Source organism: Myxocyprinus asiaticus, chromosome 39 (genome assembly GCF_019703515.2).
Source record: "Myxocyprinus asiaticus isolate MX2 ecotype Aquarium Trade chromosome 39, UBuf_Myxa_2, whole genome shotgun sequence".
Classification (NCBI taxonomy): Eukaryota; Metazoa; Chordata; class Actinopteri; order Cypriniformes; family Catostomidae; genus Myxocyprinus; species Myxocyprinus asiaticus.
In genome coordinates, this window is record NC_059382.1 from 7,313,131 (window position 1) to 7,337,376 (window position 24,246).

General features: G+C 36.0%; 1 protein-coding gene across 2 annotated transcripts; it reads right to left on the bottom strand.

The window, feature by feature from the left end:
• Positions 1-1,387: 1,387 nt before the first annotated feature.
• Positions 1,388-23,619, bottom strand: LOC127429853 (zinc finger and BTB domain-containing protein 16-like). 2 transcript variants are annotated; one of them, XM_051679145.1, is made up of 5 exons: positions 23,521-23,619; positions 17,272-18,367; positions 14,440-14,486; positions 4,213-4,383; positions 1,388-3,203 (listed from the first exon to the last, which is right to left on the bottom strand). In XM_051679145.1, exons 2-5 carry the CDS (start codon positions 18,273-18,275, stop codon positions 2,974-2,976), a joined length of 1,452 nt encoding a protein of 483 aa, XP_051535105.1. In that variant the 5' UTR covers positions 18,276-18,367; positions 23,521-23,619; the 3' UTR covers positions 1,388-2,973. The 2 variants fall into 2 exon arrangements, with proteins under 2 accessions (XP_051535105.1, XP_051535104.1); XM_051679144.1 differs by having other exon boundaries at positions 1,389-3,203; positions 14,386-14,486.
• Positions 23,620-24,246: the final 627 nt, after the last annotated feature.

Consider the following 24,246-nt stretch of genomic DNA (forward strand, 5'->3'; position numbering starts at 1 on the left):
TTTTCAACGCTTTGGGTCTATATATATATATATATATATATATATATATATATATATATATATATATATATATATATATATATCAATCAGCCACAACATTAAAACCACCTGCCTAATATCGTGTAAATCCCCCTCGTGCCGCCAAAACAGCGCCAACCCGCATCTCAGAATAGTATTCTGAGATGCTATTCTTCTCACCACAATTGTACAGAACGGCCGTAGACTTTGTCAGTTCGAGCTAGTGACGGGAAGATCGGATCATTTTATTGATTTGGATCTTTGAGTCTCGTTCTGCAAAATGAACGAATCTTTATTCAAGTCATTTTGTTCATTTGAGCAGAATTAAAATTAAAATGTTACATTTTCAATAGCCAGACCCGCCCCCCCAACACATCTACTTATGCAAACTTTAATTATAATCCCAATAAAGAAAAATTGATAATGCAGCTAAGGACAAATGATGAGAAACAAAGATTAGTTCAGCTCTCTAGTCATCTGGTCCGAGTCGTTTGTTCTTTTGTCACGTGACAGCCATATGTGCATAGCCTATACGGCTGTCGTGACAAAAGAACAAACAACTCGGACCAGATATGACTAGAGAGCTGAACTAATCACTTCTGTTTCCTGTGTGAACAATGCATAGCGTATATGGCTGTCACATGACAAAAATGCAAACGACTCAGACCAGAAGAGTTGAAAGGTGAACTAATAATTTCTGTTTCCTGTACAGCGCCTACGCGGTTTTCAAGTAACAAACGAGCGGCCAACACAAAATGAACGAATCACTCTCTGAGACTACTCGTTCTTCTGAGTCACATAAAAGATTAGTTCAAAATGTAAGAATTGTTCATGAATGACCCATCACTTGTTCAAACTAGTCTGGCCACTCTCATTCATCTGCAGAACTGCTGCTCACTGGATGTTTTTTGCTTTTGGCACCATTCAGAGTAAATTCTAGAAACTGTTGTGTGTGAAAATCCAAGGAGATCAGCAGTTACAGAAATACTCAAACTAGCCCGTCTGGCACCAACAATCATGCCGAGTCCAAATCACTGAGATCAGATTTTTTCCCCATTGTGATGGTTGATGTGAACATTAATCTGTATGATTTTATGCACTGCACTGCAGCTATTCGATTGGCTGATTAGATAATCGCATGGATGATTGTTGGTGCCAGATTGGCTGGTTTGGGTATATCTGTAACTGCTGATCTCCTGGTGTGTTTATATATATATATATATATATATATATATATATATATATATATACATACATACAGGGTTGGGGAGTAACAGAATACACGTAACGGGATTACGTATTTAAAATACAAAATATAAGTAACTTTATTCCACTATAGTTACAATTTAAATAAATGGTAATTGGAATACAGTTACATTCAAAAAGTATTTTGATTACTGAACAGATTACTTTGCATTTTATTGTAATTTGTTTCATTTAATATTTAGTCCTTTCAGATGGAAAACATTTATACATATAAATGATGCGATCCAAAGTGCATTTGAACAGCGGTGAAACACTTTCTTATGATGTGTTACATTCATACGAGCAGACAGAGAAGTAAGTTTGAAGTAAGTTTGGAGCAGAAGAAATAGAAATAAACCTTGTGTAAATTGTCAGCTTTACGCTAAGCTAAAATGCTATTTCTAGCCATTTGACATGCACGTTACCAGGCACGATCATATTTTTTTTATCAAGAAAATTCACGTTGGATCATAATTTCTTTTTTCTAGTAAGACCTTTGATATTAGGGCAAAAATCTTATTCTTGATAATTTTTTCATTGTTTTCCTGTAAAAATATCTAAAAAACCTTAAAACAAGATCAATTAGATTGATCTTTTTATAGAAACAACACTGCATAAGATATTTAGGTTTTTCAGAGAATGTATTTTAACATGTGTATTTTGTCTTACTGTACTGGCAGAGTTTTTATAGTCAAAACAAGTGAAAAAATCTACCAGTGCTGAAGAAGTAATCCAGAGTATTTAGAATACGTTACTGACCTTGAGTAATCTAACAGAATACGCTACAAATTACATTTTAAAGCATGTATTCTGTAATCTGTAGTGGAATACATTTCAAAAGTAACCCTCCCAACCCTGTATATGTATATATATATATACACACATACACACATAGTTGAATATATTCAGTATATAATATTTCTGGACATTTTGCCTTTATAGGATAGTATTGAGTAGACAGGAAAGTAGGAGTTTAAGAGAGGGGATTGGGATGAGGCTGGACTTGAAGCTACGTCTCTATGAGCCAACATCTCTTTCATGTTGTACCAATACCAATAATATGATTCAAAGGCCTACAGTTGTGCACATCTATTCAGTTTTACAGTCACTGTTTTATCAACTGTCCTTTAATTTATTGATTCATTCACAATGAAGAGTATTCCATTATCTCTAAGGCATACACTTTATACTTAATAGCCTACACTTTCAGAGATAAATCTGCATCCTGCCATTCTGCTGCTTAAAAAAAGACTAGTTTCAAAGAATTCTGCTTTAGAAAAGTTACTGACAAACTTTGACGGTTTACTTATAATGCTTTTAATTAAAATATTGCATATTTGTGTAAATAGATCACATAGTGAATACTTAGATAAATGGTACAAATTTCATTGGCTCAAAAATTATATTGTGATGATATTACAGTCTGCCTTATAGTAACTAGGAGATGAAATATTCACCTAACTTCAGTCCTCAAAGAAATCCAATCCAAAAGCCCTTTGTAATATATGTATATATATATATAATATGTATATATTATCATATTTGTATAATGGCTCTGTAAATAATAAAAAATAACAATTAGATTAATAAAATGTTTCCAAAAATAAAAATCTTATTAAAAGTTGAAATAAATTCCCATTTCAACACATTTTAGCCCAATGGACTCAAACGTCCAGTGGCTCTACAGGCTGCTGAAAGCAGATGCCAGGGTCAGGTGTGACTGTTGTACAGATATGTGCTGCTCAGACTCCAGTCTGGTGGGAAGTCTTGGGAGGAGTGATTCTTCAGGTGCTTCTGCATGGTTGCTAGACTGCTACAAAACTCCAGACACAGGGTGCACTGGTAGGGCGTGGCACCGCCGTGTGTACGCAAGTGCTTAATCATAGCCGAATAATCACGTGAACGTTGGCCACACAGTCTACACTCAAATGGTTTCTCGCCTGCAAAAGAAAGTGAGAGAAAACTGAGCTTGAGTGTTAATGTAAACAATTTGATGATATGTAATGACAATGTACAGTCAGCTAGTTATTATTGCAAAAATAAACCCAGACAGGTTTAACTTTTATCACCCTGAAGGGCTTTATTTTGCAATAATCACTGGTTGACTGTATATACAGTACTACTGCACAGCTGCTTACAAAGTAAATGAATAAATAAATAAATAGACATGAACTATTGATGACTGAAGTTTAAATGATTATATTATGGCATGAACTGTTTTTGATGGGGTCCAAAACTTTTACACTGCATAAAGGACTTAAAGGTAGCATAAAAGGAATCAATATGACTCGAGTGGTTTAACCCATGTCTTCTGAAGCTTTAAGTAAGAAAAAAGCAGTATAGCCCTAACGAGAACAATCACACTCGTCAAGCACTAGGACACGTGAACAAGTTTCTTGTTCTACAAAGCTATCATATTTCATCAAAACACATGGATTAAACCACTTGAGTCGTATGGATTACTTTTATGCTGCCTTTATGTCCTTTTTGGGGCTTGAAAGTTTTGGACCCCATTGACTTATATTGTATGGACATATACATAATTTAAATCAAATATCTTTGTTTGTTTTGTATAAAAAATAAAAAGTCATATGAGTTTGTGATGCCATGAGGGTGAGTAAATGATGAGAGATTGTTTCATTTTTGGGTGAACTATTCCATTATTTATACAGTTTAGCAGTTATTACACACACACACACACACACACACACACACACACACACACATATTTGGCTGCAGAATGCTGCAATTGACCAATCAGAATCAAGAATTGCAGAGATTCGTGACATTAGTGGATCTATGCATGTCATAATACAGATAAATCAGACCTAATCCCAACCTGTAGATGAAAAACAAAAGTCAAGTCCAGTTTCAGGTGAATTCTTTATTTAACCATAATGATTTAGTTTTTCCCCCAGGGATTATAGAATCGTAAGCTTTGAGATGTACCTGTGTGTACTCGGTGGTGTGTGTCCAGCTGGTGTTTAAGGCTGAACCTCTTGCTACACTGTTTACACTGGTAAGGTTTCTCTCCAAGACCCCTTCTGAGCGAACGCAGAGATCGCCTGTCCCGTCCGCCTCGTTCACAAAACTTACACCTGGAAGTCATCTCTTCCGAACCTGCAAACAGGTGATGTCAGAAAAAGAAATGTAAGTGAATAACTGTGGATAAATGCACTAAATTGATGAATCATCTTTTTATCATGTTAGACCATTTTTGAATAGCCTAAAGCTGTGAACTTTTTATATACTGTGTATACACCGATCATCCACAACATTAAAACCACCTGCCTAATTTTGTGTAGGCCCCCCTTGTGCCACCAAAACAGCACCAACCCTCATCACAGAATAGCATTCTCTGTTGACCTCTCTCATCAACAAGGCTGTTGTGTGTGAAAATCCCAGGAGATCAGCAGTTACAGAAATACTCAAACCAGCTCATCTGCCACCAACAATCATGCCACGGTCCAAAGCACTGAGATCAAATTTTTTCCCCCCATTCTGATGGTTGACGTGAACACTAATTGAAGCTCCTGACCCGTATCTGCATGATTTTATGCACGGCACTGCTGCCACACGATTGGCTGATTAGATAATCGCATGGATGATTGTTGGTGCCAGATGGGCTGGTTTGAGTATTTCTGTAACTGCTGATCTCCTGGGATTTCCACACACAACAGTCTTTAGAATGAACTCAGAATGGTGCCAGAAACAAAAAAACATCCAGTGATGGCAGTTCTGTGGATGGAAATATACCTTGTTGATGAGAGAGGTCAATGGAGAATGGCCAGACTGGTTTGAACCGACAAAGTCTACGGTAACTCAGATAACCTCTCTGTTCAATTGTGGTGAGAAGAATAGCATCTCATAATGCTATTCTGAGATGCGGGTTGGCACTGGAGGGGGATTTACACAATATTAGGCAGGTGGTTTTAATGTTGTGGCTGATCGGTGTATATAGAGTATATCATTAGAACTTGATCAGAAAATATCAAACTATTTATCAATTATTTTAAAGAAAGATAGCACAAGCACACTTAAAAGCAAAACATTTTAGAAAAAGTTTGTTCTTAGAAATTGGTAACAGTAGATATACTGTCCAAAATTTAGACAAAAGTATTTTTACACTTTGTGATTGTTGAACATTAGTGGAACATGTCCGTAGTTAATGTGATGAACTGCACCTGTGGTGCACTGCTAGGACGCATACAATTGTTGTTTTTAAAGTAACAGCAAAATGGCTCAGAAAATTTAGTTCTCAAAAAGGTCTAGCATTGTTTGATAACCTAAAAAATCAGAGTGTGTGGTAACATCTAAATGAACTGGTTTTATTTCATTCAAAAACATTATTTAACATGACTAATCAACCAGACTACATTATTTTACACGAACAAAAGTAATTGTTTAGTGTCAGGTAGAAATAGATGTTGACCTGCTTGACTTTACCTATGGACTAAAACTACCACACCATTTCTGAGACTCGGGCCAAAACATCTTCATTTGTACTTTATGAGAGAGCTGGGATATATTTTTTGGTCTTACGCTCACTCAAACAAAAATGATACTTTAAACTAACTCAATTAAATTATGGACAATGGTTCCACACAACCAAATCAGTTTTTATTTATGCAAACTCCTTGTGTTGTGACAACACAAATTAATGAGTAAGAATCTATGTAAAATAGTAATGTCCAACCAGATCAATTTAATCATTTCCCTGTAACTTAAACTGGTTATGTTTTCTGAATATTTTTTTTGTCTATTAAATGTTGGTCTTATGTTGGTTCAAATTAATATGTTTTTTAATCATTAGTATATGGAAAGTGAGCAAGAATAAGGACAGTGAAACTGTTACACTGTCAGGTTGATAGAAAATACTTATATAACTCAGCAGCATTAAAAATTATACATCACTTAACAGTGCAAGTCCATCCTCAGCCAAAGCACAAGCACCAGTCTTCACCACAATGGTAACCCCCCAGCCAAACAAACACTACTTTGAAAAAATTATAAAACAGAACAGTAAACATGAACAAAACTCATCCTATTCTTATCTTGCTCAGAAATGCATAAAATAACACTTAGTTTCAACATTTGTTCACACCATCCAGTCCCCTGCAAAGCATGCTGGGAAATCGTAATCCCCTGGCCAGTTTCGTCAGTGCTATAAAAATATTCACCTTACTCAATGGATTAAGTAAAATAATTTTTACAAATTTAATTGAATAAATGTAATGAATTTAAGTTAAGACAAAATGTTCTAAAATTGTGTTACTTTAGTTCGTTTTAATTAAGTGAACAACCTGCAAAAGTCCTTTTTTGGAGTGCTGGTGTTGAGCTTTACTGGTTGTTTAGATCAGTGTTACTATCAGAAATAATTAATAATTATTTCTTTAGTTATTAATTAATATTTAAATTAATTAATTGAATCTAACTCATTAAAACCTCATATGGGGCTCCAGTAAATGTGTGTGCTACGTTTAGGAGTGGGTTTGGTTATTAGCAATAATTAACAATTATTAAAGATAATTATTAATTATTAAAATCAATAGAACATTGATGAGAATCAATGTTAGCTTTTCTAATCCTTTAAATCAACAGTTATCAAAGATAATAATTAATCATTAACATCGATGAAACATTAATTAAAATTAACACTAGCTTATTGATCATTCAAATTCAACAATCATCAAAGATAATTATCAATTATCAAAAATCAATAGAATATTAATAAGGATTAACATTGACGGGGCACCACCCTGGAATCAGGGACTAATAACCAGATAGTATAACAGTCTCAATATTAGATTGTTTTCTTAGGAAAATCGACATCTGAAGAATATTGATTTTCGAAAAAAAAAAAACAATGAATGAAGGCTTGAATCTGAGCACTGACATCCCGTCAGCATGACACAGGAGTATGCAAAACAAACCAAAACACTTCTCTTTGTAATATACAAAGTTTATTTATGCAGTAATATCAATTAATAATTAATACAATGCAGTCAATAAACTTCCGACTTACAACTACAAACTAAACAGTGATATGATTAGATATGGAAATCAAAATAATCCTATAACACATGAGGGTGTGTGTGTGAGAGTGTGTGTGTGTGTGTGTGTAAGGAGGGACGCGCACAAAATGGCGGACGTGACTCTCGTGGAGAGTATGTCACGCGAGACTTCCGGCCAGAGAATATGGCCGAAAATGTGGGCGGAGAGAAACCAGTCAATGGCGTCTACCAGTTACCGCGTGTATCTGCTTGTACGATAGCTTAGGGATAGCTGAGCTTTATCACGAAGCTATCTACTAGCCAAAAATGTGTCCGAGAATGTTTGTGAGGGATCGCGCGCGTGTGTGTGTGTGTGGTTAGTACGAGAGAGAGAGAGAGAGAGAGAGAGAGAATTAAGTGACAGCCCCAAAGCCGATTTCGCGATCATGGGAGAGAAAGCAGCTGTTAGTTTATCACTCAGAGACGCGGTGGACGGCTCGTAACCATCCACGTTCTTTGATTCTTTAATGGATAAACTCAGTTTGCCGGTCTCACCCGCGATGGCGGAAATGCACATTGTGTTTGGACCACAATACAGCAAATCAAATTCGTGATAATTAATACCCTGAGTATTAATAATGAGCGTACATGGCGGTCTGTAAACTGTACAAGCAAAAACCTTGAAACACAAGAATAACATACTATAATATTCTATCTCTGCCCAGACGTAAACCTCTTACTTGAATTGCATGAGGATGCAGAATGTGTGTTCATCCGTCCTTTAACTCAGACTCGGTTCCTCGAGGCTCGGGTGATGATGGGAGGCCGTTTCCTCGCTCTGTCGGCGGGTGGTATGGCTGCTGATTCTCGGCGGGCTGGCGGAGAAATTAGCAACGTCGACTTGATTGAAGATGGAAGAGAAATCTTTTATCTCTTCACTTCTGCTGACAAACGGATGAAGATGCGGATTGCTCGGCGGTCTCCTTCGGATCCGTTAGAGTGTTCAGTGGAACACAGAGTAATCTCAACTCGTCCAGCGAGATGGAGATTGTATGGCCACAGTTTCAAGTTGGACGTTACTTCCTTGTGCCACAAGGCTGCACTTGAGAGCAGCGATGAGCTGCGTCTACACACAGCGAGCAAAGTTGCTGGAAGCAAATCCCGGAAGCATTTCAGAGGTATTTCTACTCCTGATGATGTCATGGTTGAGGGACGTTCTGTTGTGTGCCTCATCCAATAGGAGTTGAGAGTTCGATCCTTTGGTGAGCAAGGCTTCATGGGATTTGTAGTCTGTTTTAGACTCCCTTTGTTTGATTTTGGCACGGTTTTTATCAGTAAGATTTAAGACTTGTTATGTGGGGGCCTGAGTTAGGTTTTACGACTGTGTTAGTCCTGCCTTTGTCTTCTATCTGACTACATGAGGCCCAACACTGGTAACCTTTAACCCTTCACATTTGTTCAAATGTGTTTAAAATTGACTAAGTGTTGTCTAATTTCTTGATGGTGGTGATTGTTATTTCCTGCTAAAACACCAGTTAACCACACATTAAAAGTTTATTTTAAGTGAAAGTGGACTTGTGAAGTTTGCTAATAGCTGCAAGCAGCAATGTGTGGGCAAGCCCTTTATCCACCAGACATGTCAAAGATGAAGACATTAAGGCATGACTTTCTATAAAGCTGTTTACTGTTGGCTTTAAGACATTAGAGTATGATTTTCTGAAAAGTGCTTTACAAATATGAATGAACTGGCTTGAAACATTCACTAAGTATAATGCAAAGAGCTTCAGAACAGCAGAGGTACAAGTGTATCCCTTACACAAATCTAGAGTTCTGCAAACTTGCAGCAAATTTATCACTCATTATTTTTATATGCAATGAGCTTGCGATTTGCTGCATATTATTGCCAGAGGTTTGCAGCTCTTCACCGGTAGTGGTGAACCTGCAGCAAACCTTTGGCAACAATGGACAATTTGCTTCTACTGGCAAACACGTCTATGACAAACCTGTGGCAACAATGAAGATTTAGCTGCAAAGCTCATTTGCATGTGTAAATAACAAGTGACAAATTTGCAGCAAGTTTGCCAGAACTCTATTATTATAAGGGAAGACTTGCCTAGGTGGGATTCAAACACCCAACCTTTTAAACTGCAGTCCAGAGCTTTAACCACTTCACAACACAACGGACAAGTCTACACGATGCCAAAGAGACATTCCAAGCTGAGAGTACAAAACGGTTGCTTAGAAAATGTTGTTAGAGCGAAGTAGTTTTGAATTCAACCTGGAATTATCCAGTGTAGAAAAGCCTACATAGAAGTAAGCACAAAGAACAGATCAAAGAAGTACAGTTTTCAAATCCATCCTTTGCTGGATTCAAATACACCACTTTTAGGACTGTAGTCCAGAGATTTAATCACTGCACTACACAGCTGACAAAAAAGAGCATAGAAGATTGCTGAGAAAATGTTATTGTTACAGCTAAGTGGTTTTGAATTAAAGCAGGAATTATGTGATGTAGTACAGCCTATGTAGTAGTAAGCACAATGTGAAGACTCAAAGGTAAAACAGAAACACACATTTTAAAACCATCCATTGCTGGATACAAACACACGACTTTTGGAACTGTGGTGCAGAGCTTTAATCACTGCACCACCCGGTTGTCAAGGCTTGTGTTGCTGAAGAGAGTTGTTGATTAGCATGCTAACTGATTAGCATACTGAGCTAATATTGTCTAGGGATAGCATTGTAACCATTTGCAAAACAAAAGAAAGAATAGCTTAGAGTTAGCATGCTATCCGATTAGCATGCTAAGCTATCATAGCATGTAGTATGATAGCCATGCTAAAAATATTTTTTTCTAAACTACTCAGGTTCCCTCAGAACATGATGCAGATGATGCATACTAATTTTCATTGAAATTTGACAACGCATTCAACAGATGTCACTTTTTTATAAATATACTATATATTTATTTTTCATAAAAATTTTACAGCATAACTTTTCCTTACATACTCAGAATGCTAAAACTTTGTTTATTCCAGGTAAAAACAAAAAATTTAAATCCCAGAATTGATATGCGGTCTCAGACAAACCTGATGTTTTGTACAAAGGAGTTTACATGCTCAGTGTCACAAATTTGCTTACATGTCATTGTTTCATAAAGACCTAGAAATAGGGCAGAATCCTTAGCACTTCTTTGTTTTCCATCATAAATGCTTAGATACTAAATTGTTGTCACAATCATCCTGACACAGGTAAACTAAGTACTTGTCAGACATTGTGATGGTTTACTTTAAAGAGACCAAATGAAAATTATATTAAGATTGAGAATCTTCAGTTGTTTGATCTGTTACATTACATCTTCTGTGCATATATATATATGTGGCAGGGCGGAAGGCCGGGTCGGGTCGTGATTCTGCACACCCGGCTCCTAATTGGGCTGATTAGCCCGAGAGGGATAAGGCCGACCAGAGACGGCAGTGCGACAGAGAGTGTTACGGGGGGTGTGTGTGTGTGTGTGTGTGTGGTTAAGTTTCTCATTAAATTATCATTTATATTGTCAAGCCGGTTCTCGCCTCCTCCTTTCCATTGAGCTGTGTTACAACATAATATAGGAATTTATAACAAAAGAGTTTATTTATCTAAATGTAAAAACGACATGGAAGACCAGATTTGAAACAATTGATGGAAAAGTGATTTATGGTCAAAACTAAAAAGTGACGTGAGCTTTGGCAGTGCACAACCAAGGGGCCCAATTTTAGATAAGCACATCCTGTGGCAACACTCTCTTGGTGTGAGGCCTAGTTCATAGCTCTCCCTGTCCACACACACACACATACACACCACATCCTCCCCTGTACATCTCAAAAGGTGAAAAAAAAGCATGGTTAACACTTTCTGCCTTTATAATCGTAAAGAACTTGTTCGTGACAATCAAATGGACACATGCAACGTTGTGTAAGTTTACAATTCTGAGCACGCTAAAAACAAAAGCAAAGGCACACACATTACCACATACACACACAAGCACATGACAGATGCACATGTATGTATACACCCACACATTCCCACATACCCCGTACTCTCTCTCTAACCCATGATGCAGCACAGTTACATTCTGCTGCAGCAGCTTGCGCTTTGCAGCACAAGTTTTCTCTTTAAAACAATAAACTCTTATGGAGAAATCGTAAGGATTTGTACCATTTCTCTAAATTTGGCTAATACATATGTTATCATACGACTTCTCTCGTATGAATTCGTACGACTTTCACTACAGCCAATCATGTCGCACGATATTGTTTCCATCTAATACACTACTGTTTCTTACTACTGTCACACAACAGCTTCCTATCATGTTTACACACTCAACTGATCGAGCGGTTAGGTTTAGATGAGGGGTTTGGGCAAGGGCATAGTATTAATAAGCATGTCTTCCATGCCTCGCACGTGGAACTTGCGCTTACTTCATTTGCATGTGACCAAATCGTATGAATTCATAAAAACAACATCGTATTACATACGATTTAGCCAACTCATAAAATATGTATGACTTTTCATGAGATCGGGTTAATTTAAAACAGTAACAATGACCAATGAGCATCGAACCATTCTAAAAATGCGGATTTAAGGTGTCATTCGCACTTTTTTCAAAAACTGTAAACTGTAGGGAAAATCTCCTACATATGGAAGTAACAGAGAATGTGGCTCTCATATCTAGCAATTCAGTATACTTTATGTACACTATATGATACAGTGGCCCTAAAAAGTTTAGTCGCTTAAGCCACACCTCAAAACGTAACAAAATTGGCATCTGCAAATAAATTATGATACTCAGATTTCCAATGTTACATTTTTTCGTAAAAAAAAATTCCGGGTTCAATAGAAGTAAAGCTCAATCGAAAGCATTTGTGGCATAATGTTGATTACCACAACATTTTATTTAGACTCGTCCCCCCTTTTCTTTAAAAAATGATCGAGGTTACAGTGAGGCACTTACAATGACACTCACATTAATTCTTCTGTCAAAACTGTAAAGTTGTTTGATTTGTCGTTTTTATGGTTGTTTTAGGGTTTATGGTGTACATCATCATGGCAACAAAGTTGAAAAACTGGATATAACTTTACACAGAAAAGGTTAGTAAGTGATTTTATCACACTAAACTCATATTAATACGCATATAGTTTACGTCTTGTGGCTGTACTTTTGGAAAAGTCATTGTTTTAATGTCAACGGATTGGCCACAATCACTTCCATTTTAAAATTCTTAATGTAACCCATCATTTTGCTTTACTCTAAAATGAAAAGGAGGGACAAGTCAAAATATTTTTTGGTAGTGTATCCAGGGATTTTTACATTTTAAGCATAAACTTATAACACAGTACTGGTGCCACACCACTTTTTCCCATGTCAGAGTGAAAGTGGTTAAGTATCCAAATCCTTTTTGGAGCCACTGTATAGCAAAACCAGCCTCAAACATTATTTGTCCATTATGTAGTCTCAAAGTGATATCTCATAACAATGTGTTACTATCATTCTCACCCCCAAAATGCTCAGACAGGCACACAAAAAGGCATACGCATGCTCGCACACATAAAAAGCAATCTAACCCCAATTAGGATGAAAAAAAAGAACAACTCAACAATTCTCTTATGATACTGTAAACAAACCACCATGAAGCACAGAGGCAATCGACCGCAGGACTGTGCTGATGTGCCAAGACTTAGATGTCACAGTTTTCTCTTGCACACAGCTTTACACCCCAGTTTAGAACAGGTTAGGGGTCAGATATATCAGTGTTCGTACAAAAATGTTTGGACACTTAAGCTGCCTCAAGTGCCATTTTTTTTGAAGATTGATAGTTTGAAGTAAAAAATTTACATTTTAAATCTAAAACGTGTAATATTCTGCTGTTGATTTCCCTGAAAGTGTAAAAATTGTGGCGTTTTCTAAACATTGCTCTGTTTGCGCGCATCCCGACCATACCGACACAGCAACATTCGCTCGACCAATAGCACTTGGGACGGGGCTATCTGTTTGTCTGACCAATGTCACATGGGGAAGCATTCGGGAGACCTGTTTGAAAACAACTGTTATTTTTGCAATTCCGATTGGTGACACTAGCAGTGCAGAAATGACATTTCAGCTTTTAGATTTACATTACAAAACAATAGATTTATTGATTGAAATTTTCCTTTTAACGTCTGTTTCGGCAAACAAACTTAATAAAGTTTCTAGAGTTAATTGATTTAAAAGGAATCGAATCTTTTATATGATATTACATATCTGCCTGCCTCCTTGACGCCTATTGTAGATACATTAATTAATTTTGCGTTTCAAAAAACACTGTCATTGTTTATACTGTCTGTGATGCTTTGTTTTACCACTGTCAGTGGAAGGAGTCGACAGACAGCATCTGTACACTAGCTTGCTTTCCGCACTTTGAAATATCATACACGACATTTACATCCTGTTGCATGCTTATATTCCTCTGATCTTGAGGATATGCTCAATTACGACAGCTTAGCCATGCATTCCTTTTGTGTGTATGTGTGTGTTTATGTAAGTTTTTGTATGAGTACCCAAGTGTGCATTTTCTTTAAAGGATAGGATAAGTGTCAAACTCTTGTAATTGTTTTGTGTTTGTACATAATGTGGCACCAAAAAGTATTTGGACACTTAAGTCACGCTTAAAAATGTATGAACGGCATTGTAATAGAAAACAAAATATCAAACCAAGCAAACCTGCAAACAAATTACACTACAGGTTTATTTTTTTTAAATTGTTTTTTTATTAGAACTAAATTCACTTTTTGGATAGTGTCAAGGTCCTAGCAGAGTAACCATAGGTGTAGCTCATCACATTAACTATGAATTTTTTTTACTTTTTTGTCTACATTTTAAACACTATATCTTTCTTATCATTTCAAACCTAACAAACTTTACTTTTTGGGAAATATTCTGCTTGCAAAGTGTGCTTGTGCTACATATATTTCTGTAAAACAAATGACACTTTGATATTTTGTTATGTAGCGCAATTCAGATGTTTATTAAGTGTAACTTAAGTACCCAATTACTTTTTGGGGCCATTGTACATGATTGTATGCACATGAGTGCTTGTGGACGACATATAACCTGATGGTGACGACCCAATCGCCGGCCTCCACGTGTTTTCCAGGGCAGGCTTACCACAGTGTCTGCAGCATATCTCCCTCTCCTCTTGTACCTTTGGCTTCCTGTGGAAAATGTCGTCATTTTTATTCTTATTCAAAGATGCCCATATTTTCCATATCAAGCACAGGTGATGATTACTTTGTTCATCATGGACAAATAACTTAAGAAACTTGACAAACTGAGCCATTGAGTGAACAGGTGTTATTTTAACCACTTGCTTGATCTGGTCATCAAACACCTTCAGGCTGGTCACACTTCTAGGGCTTAATTTCAACACATACAGGGGTTCTGTTGAACATTGACAGACCACAGCTAATTCTGACCAATAGTTAATGTCAGTGAGAAACCCACACACTTACTAATGCACAGAAGTTTGCTGCTCACCTCATCTTAGAGATGCAGCAAATGCATTAATACAAATGCATTGTGCTGGCTTGAGATCTTGAGAAATAGGTCTTTGCACATGTACAAGAGCGATCGTAAGAGAAGCATGTGATGTTTCTCAGGAGAAAATATATATAAAAAGAATATATGTGAACAGATGTGTGTACACTACAAGCTCAAAGTCACATATAGACTACCAGTCAAAAGTTTGTACACCCCAACTCATTCTGTATTGTAATTATTTTCAAAATTGTAGAATAATAGTCAAGTATCAAAACTAAAAAAAAAAAAAGAAAAAAAAGTTAAACAAATCAAGGCTATCTTATATTTTAACTTCTTCAAAGTACTTCCTCAAAGCCTAGATTACAACTCACATTCTGGGCATTATGTCAACAATCTTTATGAACTTTCAACAGTATAATGTGCCCATGTACACAGGGCTTTTATTAGCTGCTTGTCTTTCACCATCTAGTTCAAATCATCCATTTAAAAAAATAAAAAATAAAAAAGAATTATATAGAATTAGTTTAGTTATTAAAAGAATTAATAACTAAAATAAAATAAAATAAATATAAATTTTGTTTCGTAAAGAGATACATACATAGGCATGGTTTTCATATGTGTCTACAAAACTAATTAAAAAAATTTCAGCATCATATTTTTGATCAAAACATTTCAAAGATCATAAGAAACATACTGTAAATACAGTCAAGTGTATCCTAGTGAAGAACGCACACATGTTCTGTAACCAAACATTCATAATTGCACGGCAGCAAACAGTCGCTATTTTTCAGACTTGTCAAATGCATTGGGCTTCAAACCTGTTTTTATCAAATGGTTAAGAAGATCCATTTAGACTTACATCACCTCCTTCTGTCTAAAAACTACCAAAACTGCAGGAACAAAAGTGTTTTGCGTTCACGTAGCAGGAAACAAAGCAAACAAACGATGGCTTCCTCTGCCAGAGAAAGCAATCTGCAGTGCATCTACAGTGTGAGGGAAAGAAGATCTGACTGTATGCTATCCAAATATTTAGACAAGATGAATTCAAATGAGTGCCAAAATGTTTATCAAAATCTAAGAAGTGGCACTAATATATTTGCCCAAAGGGCATTTGTAGATTTCACATAATTTCAGATGTTTTACAATGTTTATCTACCTATGAAATGTGATGATTTCAAGATGTGTGTGGGTGGTTTGTACTGTTTTTCTGTATATATCCATGCCAAAAAAGGTAAAGGGATACTTCTGCATCTACTCTCAGTTGTTTCATTATTAGCACACAATAAAAACCAGAATAAAGATCTGTGTTTGAACGGGGCAACTGTTTGAGTTTGTGTGTGTAAGAACGTAGGGAGTGGAACAGATTTTGCCTAAAAACAAGACTGAAATAGAACATACTGCACTGGAGGTGGAGATGACTGACTTTCATGTTTGCTGTTAGTAAGGTCGGGGACAGTCGGGGGGCTCCCCTTAGTTTCGGCCCAGATAGTAAGTGTTATGTTCCAAAACACTCCATCGACATATCCAGTATTTACAATACAGTATATACTCTTATTCACATGGTGTTTCTACACTTCTATTATGAATAAAATAGATTTTTAATGACTTGGAATACTTAAATAGTGACTCACAGATCATTATGATGATTAACTATGTATTATACATCAAATCACAGTCATTGGTCAAAATAATTACATTACACATACAAACACTTTAATTTAATACACTTAATATAGCAATCAATGTCACTTAAGGTTATTCCTCTGCACCTTAAGAGAATTACCTAAGTTATTAGTCCCCTAATTTTAATGAAATTGATGTGGGTGAAACAGGGGGCTGGTTGGGGAAAATATGTCTGTTGGAAAGTACAGAAAGTGAAGGGTATCACCTACAGTAAGACTCATTCATTGACACATATACACACACACAGTACATGCACATATACTCAGGTATGTAAGAACACAAGCACACACACAAGCACATTGAAAAAAGCACAGTTGGTTATTAAAACCTGAGAATATATGCTTAAGTACAATGGTCATGAAGAGTTGTCTGTATAATCTCAATGTTCACATATAATCAAATATCTTCTTTCATTTTTATATTCAGATATTTAGTAAAAAAAAGCCTGAAGTTTTTAAACTTGTTTACCTCTTTATTTTCTACAGTATGAAGCTAAGTGATGTTTTATTGCACTACTTCATTGATATATTTTTAATTTGAAAGTTTTAATAAAATTAATTAACATGCAAAATCATTACTCATTTGCATAGTTGTAAATCTTAGTGATGTAGGTTATCTTGCACATTAAAAAATATTTAATAACTGAGGCAAAGTTAGCTAACGCAAAAGCGTGGTTGCTTTTGGTTAAGTGTTTTGTAAATTGTTTTAAATAAAACAATGTTTAATGAAAATTATAATTGTATTTTTCTGACATTAATAAAATGCTGAGAATCTTACCTCTCTTGATTGTCTGGCCTGGATCCTTTTATAGCTGCATTGATAGAGGCATTTTTTGGTCTTAGACCAGAAATAAAAGAACGGTCCTGAGTCAGTGTTGGAGAGTGTATGAGCGGGTGATTGGGGTGAAGCAATCCTGTGTAACCCATAAGTGAAGAGGACACCTGGGGCTGGAGCGAGCGATAGAGGATGGGGTACATGGGTGTGGGGTAGGGGTAGGCCAACATGTGCTGGGAAGCTCGGAGGGAGTGAAAGGTCAGGATTTCTCTACTGTTGAACAACATACTTCGAGACGGGCTGAAAGGGGGCCAACAAAGTTGAGAGGAAGGAGCTGGAACGCAAGAGGAGATATTGGTTTCTCTGGAGGTTATAAGAGGCAGAAGAGACACAGGAGAGCAGCTTTTCTTCTGTGGAGGTGGAGAACTAGGGATATGAGGTGAGCTCTTATGAATTCTTGGATCTTTATTGGTAGGAGAACTTTCTTCTTCAACAGAACAATCATTGAGGTCTTCATCCAAAGGAGGGCTTCTTTTTGACAACTGAGAGTCTTTGTACATTTTGTCATCTTGTAGTAAAGTGAGTTTCAGTGTGTTATTTTCGACCCCTTTTCCGTCCACTTTGTCTGGGGACTCTGGGCCCCAAAGTTGTGCTTCACACTGCTCCACCAAAGACTCAACTTCCAGGTACTGAGCACCCCTTAACAGCTCCTCCAAGTCATCTTTGGGTACCTCCACCGATTCGCTGTACACATAGTCCAGGATCTGTTTAAGTGTATGGGGAGAGATGCTATCTATAGCACAGCTGTACCCTGGACCAGGACCATGTTGATTCATTAACTGACGTTTGAGTCGTTTGCTAGCCAAAGCTAGTACAAGAGCATGTGCTTTAAACGAAAGGCCCTCCACAGTGAGAAGAGTGTCACAAAGGGTCCCTGCTTGGCGAAGCTGCTCTGTCTGAAGTAGAAAAGGTACGTGGTGAGGGTTATGGATGCGGATCATCTTCATGCAAAAGTGGAGAAGGGAAAAATTAAGAGTAAAATATGCAGATGCTGTGAGGTGATCAGGTTTAGTGTCGCGCTGCAAAAACTCATTTCAACCTTCGAAGGGAAAAAAACAAAGGTTAAGCTTTTCATTGGAAACATAAGGAATCATAGTCAATGTGAAAGAGGATGGAGAGACAGAGAGAGAAAGAAAGAGAGAGAGAAAGAGAGAAAATTGATGTCAAAACTTTATCGGTATGAATTTCTTAAGAAACTTGTTGAAGTGAAATTCTATTACAGTAGAAGTGACAAATGGCGTAATTCTGCTAATAGAACAAACTACAAATTATTTTACAACATTACAAATGTCATAAACATGTTATAATTTGAAATCACTTGTTGTGAATTTAACATATTAACCTTGTATTTAAAATGCTAGTCAACAGGATAAAATAGGATGAACACAAAACGAACCCTTTGTCATTAAATTCATATTGCACGCATTATGAAATCATTGTTTTAAAGAAAAAGTTTGATTCACTTTTGTTGCATAAAATGGACCTTATTACAAAAATCAAAAACTAAATTAGAAAAATAATTTAATGTCATAATTTTAGGTATGTTGCTTGGAAGCAACAATGTGCAACAATGGAAAAAAGATATAAATCGAAAGGTTTTTATTTTTTAAATATTTCAAGTGAAAATTAGTAAATATGGTAAACATTTAGTGGATGTTAAAATATATATATATAAAAAATGTCTCGTAGGTATTTTTGACCTAAATTTAATATACCATAGATTTTAAGCAAATACTTAAAAAAAGTGATTCATTTATACAGTTTTTATAACAGACAAATATAAAGTATGACCTTAAATGTTTTAAAAACAAATGTACTCACTAGCAAACCTGAATTATATTTTTGATGGGTGAAAAAATGCTTTTCTAAGTGCAGTTTTCTAGAGCAAAAATGTGCAGCCAGCATGCCAGAGAAAAATACTAAAAAGACCGCCAGGAAATATTTGACCAAAAAAGGCATGGTTTTGTTTAATTTAAAATCATCCTTTCATTATTAACCATTTTAAGTGCTTATTTTAGTTACTTAGTTAATTTTGTGTATGTTTCAAGCCAGTCATTCTGCTTGGATTTCTAACAAAAACAGACCATTAATTAGCCAAATAAAAAACAAACAAACAAACAAACAAAGATATTATTTGGATTATTTTCCCAAATTTGGAAACCTCAAATGAAAGTAGCCATTACCATTCTGTGAGATCATTTGATTCAAAATGATACAGCGAAAATCAATCTCTAAACATCTTACATCCTTGGATAAGAAGACTATTTCTTTTAAGCTATCAAGATAAAAATGTAATCATAACCTGTATCATGACCATTTAAAAATGCACTAAATTTTTAATTCAAATTTGCATTTAAATTTAAAGACATAAAATTAACCATAACCATTTTATATTGTAAAAAGCGCAAATGTCTTTTAGAATGAAAGACCGAAAGAAAGATTGTAAGATTGATAAGCCCAAAGACGTAAATATACTAGGCTATTATACTGAATTTCAGAGTTTGTGAAAGACGTATTGAGATGAAGGGTTTTTTTTCCTCATTGGTGTCAAAACACCTCTAACCTACTTTCAGCCATCAGACAATCTTATTCACAAAATGAAAGTCTGGCGATGTTTAATCATGTCTATCTCAGAATACATTCAACCTTGAACTGGAATTGTATTGTCTGGGTGCACCAGAGAGCGGAGGTGGCCATGTCTGGCCATGTGAGGCAAGGGCATTTCACATCAGCTTTGAAATTCTGTGATGAAGCCGCAGAACTCTTCAGAATGTGAAACTGTGACTAATGCTGGTACGATGAGGCTCATAAGAGTTCAAGTTTGTTTGATCAACAACAACAGTATCAAAGGCCATACAGTAGGTCGGTTTAGATATGCATCTACTGTAGTAGCATTGTGATGTGGTGTCTGGTGCTGTGCTTGATTACAGCGCAGAACATCGCACAATTGAGAAGAACTCTCGGAAGAGTATGGGTTCCCCGCAATTGCACAGACACTGCTAGTGTGGGGCACGCGAAAATGCGATTTCGATACTCCACCTTGAAGCCTGTGCAAAGAATGCAATTCCAAATACTACTTTGAAAAACACTGTCAAAAACATACATATTGACAATCCTGATAAAGAAACTACAAGAGAGTAAAAATGCTTAATTGTTTTTATTAAAAAATAAAAAAAAAGACAATGAGCCCCTTTTGACAGAACATAGTGTAACACTGACATAAGTATCTCAAATTTCTGTAAGCGATAAACAATTGATCTAAAGATTTGAACCCTACCAATTGTTTCGTTATCTGTGTTTCGGTTTGGCAAAAAGAAAGTCGAAGAGTATCGAATGTCTGCAAAAACAAATCGCTGATACGATCACTCCCCCTCAGCGCAGACGCAATGATGACGGATTGTGTGGAAAAAGCTGTACTGAAATGACGATGCTCAATGTTCTTATTACTAGAATTGATGCTAAACTGCCATTAAGTGAGAGACACACACACACACACACACCACATCCACTCAAAATTATTCAGATACATTAATGGTGGAATATTATAATGGACAGCTACTTCTTTTTCATAACTGTTCGGAGTTGTCACACTCATAAGGAGTAGCTTTCTGCACTTAGCATTCAGGTCTTCTGGAACCAAATTATTTAATGCAGAATACTCTTGGCTACAAACAGACTCCAACTTTAGTCCTTTATTTCTTTCTTTGTAGTATTAGCCTGTCTATACATAGTTATCTGGAAAAAAAAAAAGTGTGATCATGACAATATTAATAGTCTAGTGAGTCACATTATTAAATATTAGTAAAATAAATTAGTCAAACTACTTTGTGGAGTTGTCACACACAAAGAGTAGTTTCCAGATTTATATTTGTGAACCATATAACTTAGAATATATAACTCCAAATATACTAGGCTGCAAACATAAAAGACTTCTTCTTTGGTCTTTTTCATCTTAGTTTGTAGCATTAGCTTGTGTGTGCAAATTTTTCAGAGAAAAAAAAGTCTAATGAGCAATGTTTGATGATGCAATATTTTACTGTATTAAATATTAGTTAGTCACCTTACTGTACTAAAGCTATGCTGTAGGCCTACACTTTTTCATAACTGTTCTAATTTCACTACAGCTGGGATGCGGCACACATAAGGAGTAGTTTCCAGTTCCCACTTTCACAATTCAGGTGTTCTGAAACCAAATAACTAAACACATTAAGATTGACTACAAACAGTACAAGATTTCTTCTTTGGTCCTTTACGGCTTTGTTTGTAGCATTAGCTTGTGTGTGCAAAAAAATTGTCATGAGCAATGTTTGATGTTACAATATTAATAGTCTACATGAGTCATAATACTGTATTAAATATTAGTTAGTCACCTTACTGTACTAAAGCTACGCTGAACGTTTTTTCATAACTGTCCTAATTTCCAAACGTATAGAGACATGACACACATAAGGAGTAGCTCTGGAACCAAATAATAAAACACAGAATAAGACTGACTAGAAACAGTACAAGATTTCTTCTTTGGTCCTTTTCGGCTTTGTTTGTAGCTTTAGCTTGTGTGTGCAAATTTGTCTGAGGAGGAAAAAAAAGTCTGATGATGAGCAATGTTTGATGTTGCAGTATTAATAGTCTAGACTAGTAAGTCATATTAATGCATTAAATATTTGCTAGTCACATTTCTGTTTTAAATATTAGTAAACTGTAATAAATACTGTACTAAAGCTACTCTGTACGCTTTTTAATAAATGACCTAATTTCACAACAGTTGGGACACAACACACATACATTAAGTTGTTTCCCACTTTCACAGTTCAGATATTACCTAAAAATATCATTTGCTTTTCTACAAACAGATAAAACATACTTCTTTTTGTCCATTAGAGTTTAGTTAATAGTATTAGCTTGTAGTAAAGCTTGTAGTCTGACAAGCCATTTTATTGTATATAGTAAGTCTGTATTAAAGCTATGCTTTAAATCCAGAACAATATGCTGAGACCACTAGAAAATACAAAAAATAAATAAATAAAAAAATGCAAAAATGAATTTACTGCCTTCATTTAAAGATTGCTGACCATTGAAAAGGCCACCAGCCTGAACGCACTCACTTTACGTTTTTGCTCTACAAATGTTTTTGTATGTGAATGAAAATCAAAAACGCTTTTCTACTGCATTAATATTCTCCATAAAATATGCATAGAGATGTATATTCAGCTTAAGTCATAACAGAAGTCTGAAATGTTTACACACTCTTGCATATACTGTTGTTGTATAACTATTGCGAACGCAGTTACACTAGCAACTAGAAAAGACACAGAAGCAGAAACAAGGTAAACGTGGTGCTACAGTATGTGATTATTGTACAGTTACCATTTAAAATGCAATTTATCGAAACTTCCAATAATTAGCCTACTTGTTTTTTTTAAAGTTTTGCAAAACCATTTCTGAAACAGACGTCTTTTTTTGTTTAGCGATTGTCAGGTCAAGAGCGTTGCAGAAAAAGGTCGACATCACCAGTTCCTACTCTTTCTTTGCCCACTTCTTCTAAAGCCCAAATGCAGGTGAATTCTCAGGTTAGCGTGAGAATCAATAGAATGAAACTGAAGACACAATGTAATTGCATCACAAAAAATGACAGCAATTTCTGTAGAACTGTGTGCAACTGACTTATCCACTGTGCAGACCTTTAAATGTTTAAAGGTGAGAGTATTTCAAATGACATTTAGGTTACACTCTGTCCCATCACCAAATTGAACCCTTCCAATCACTGTATGAAGGTACGGCAATAAAATGTCAAAACTGTAGTCCTAAAACAGGCATTAGCCCTGATCATGACAATCTTGATATGTACAAACACGCTTCCAATAATTCACAAACAGGTGATACATTTAATAACTGCACAAATGCAATGGTCAGGCCCACAAAGAGACAATAAGAGGCCCATGAGTAACAGGGGAAAACCTGTCTGCAGTGACGCATCCTCTCCGGGCCTGAAGACCTCAACGCTCAATCAGTCTGTGACACTTGCACGCATGCTTTTGTAATCAAAAGATGTTTTTCCAGATATAGAAAGCACAGAGTGATGGGGGAGGAGATGATATAGAGAGAGACAGCAAGAAAAGACACAAGATGAGAGAGAAAGAGACACAAGAGGATGGAAAAGAAGAACCTGACTCACAGAAACTTTTAAATACGTACCTATGCGCTCAAAGAAGATGCTGCATCCCGAGGTGAACAAGTGCACAGAGACGCAGTAATGCAGATTGCGACCTCAACCAGAGGTTTCATCAACCAGCAGAAACCTACATGTGGGTGAGATACAGCATGGCCACCTCTAAACTCTAGCCAGCCCCTCCCCTAACACTTCAGTCATGTGTGATTGGTCTTTTTCCACTTTTTTTCTTCTTCTAGAAATCTAGCCTATCTGTGCTGTTGACTTATTACTCCATCATAACCTCTACTCATTGTCGCTGATGACTCTGGAATTAGTATGGCTATGTAGAATTTAGCTAATGGGCCATCCTGAAGACTGCAGTACTTTTTGTACACTGTAACTGTAAAAAAATGTATATGTTTATGATGTAATCTGAGGAAGTTTTTCTATATAAGGGTATACCATACTTTTAGAAATATGCTCTGGTTAAGCTCAGTAACTTAAACTTATTGTAAATTGATTATATACACAATGGCAAGAAAGTAAAAGGGATATATTGGGTTCAGTACAAGTTAAGCTAAATCGACAGCATTTGTGGCATAATGCTGAATACCACAAAGATTTATAATAAAAATAAAAAAAAAAAAGCAAAAAATCTAGGTTACAGTGAGGTGCTGTGAATGGGGCCAATCTGTAAACATTCAAATACTCAATGTTTCCAAACTATAGCATTAAGACATAAAAATATGCGTGTTGAGATGATTTTAGTG

Excerpts from the sequence above, each read along its gene's own strand:
- LOC127429853 (XM_051679144.1), bottom strand. The coding sequence starts at position 18,275 with ATGAAGATGATCCGCATCCATAACCCTCACCACGTACCTTTTCTACTT. Across the intron at positions 14,487-17,271 it reads AGGCCAGACAATCAAGAGAG|GAAGCCAAAGGTACAAGAGG; the intron begins GTAAGATTCTCA and ends CATTTTCCACAG. Across the intron at positions 3,204-4,212 it reads ACACCACCGAGTACACACAG|GCGAGAAACCATTTGAGTGT; the intron begins GTACATCTCAAA and ends TTTCTTTTGCAG.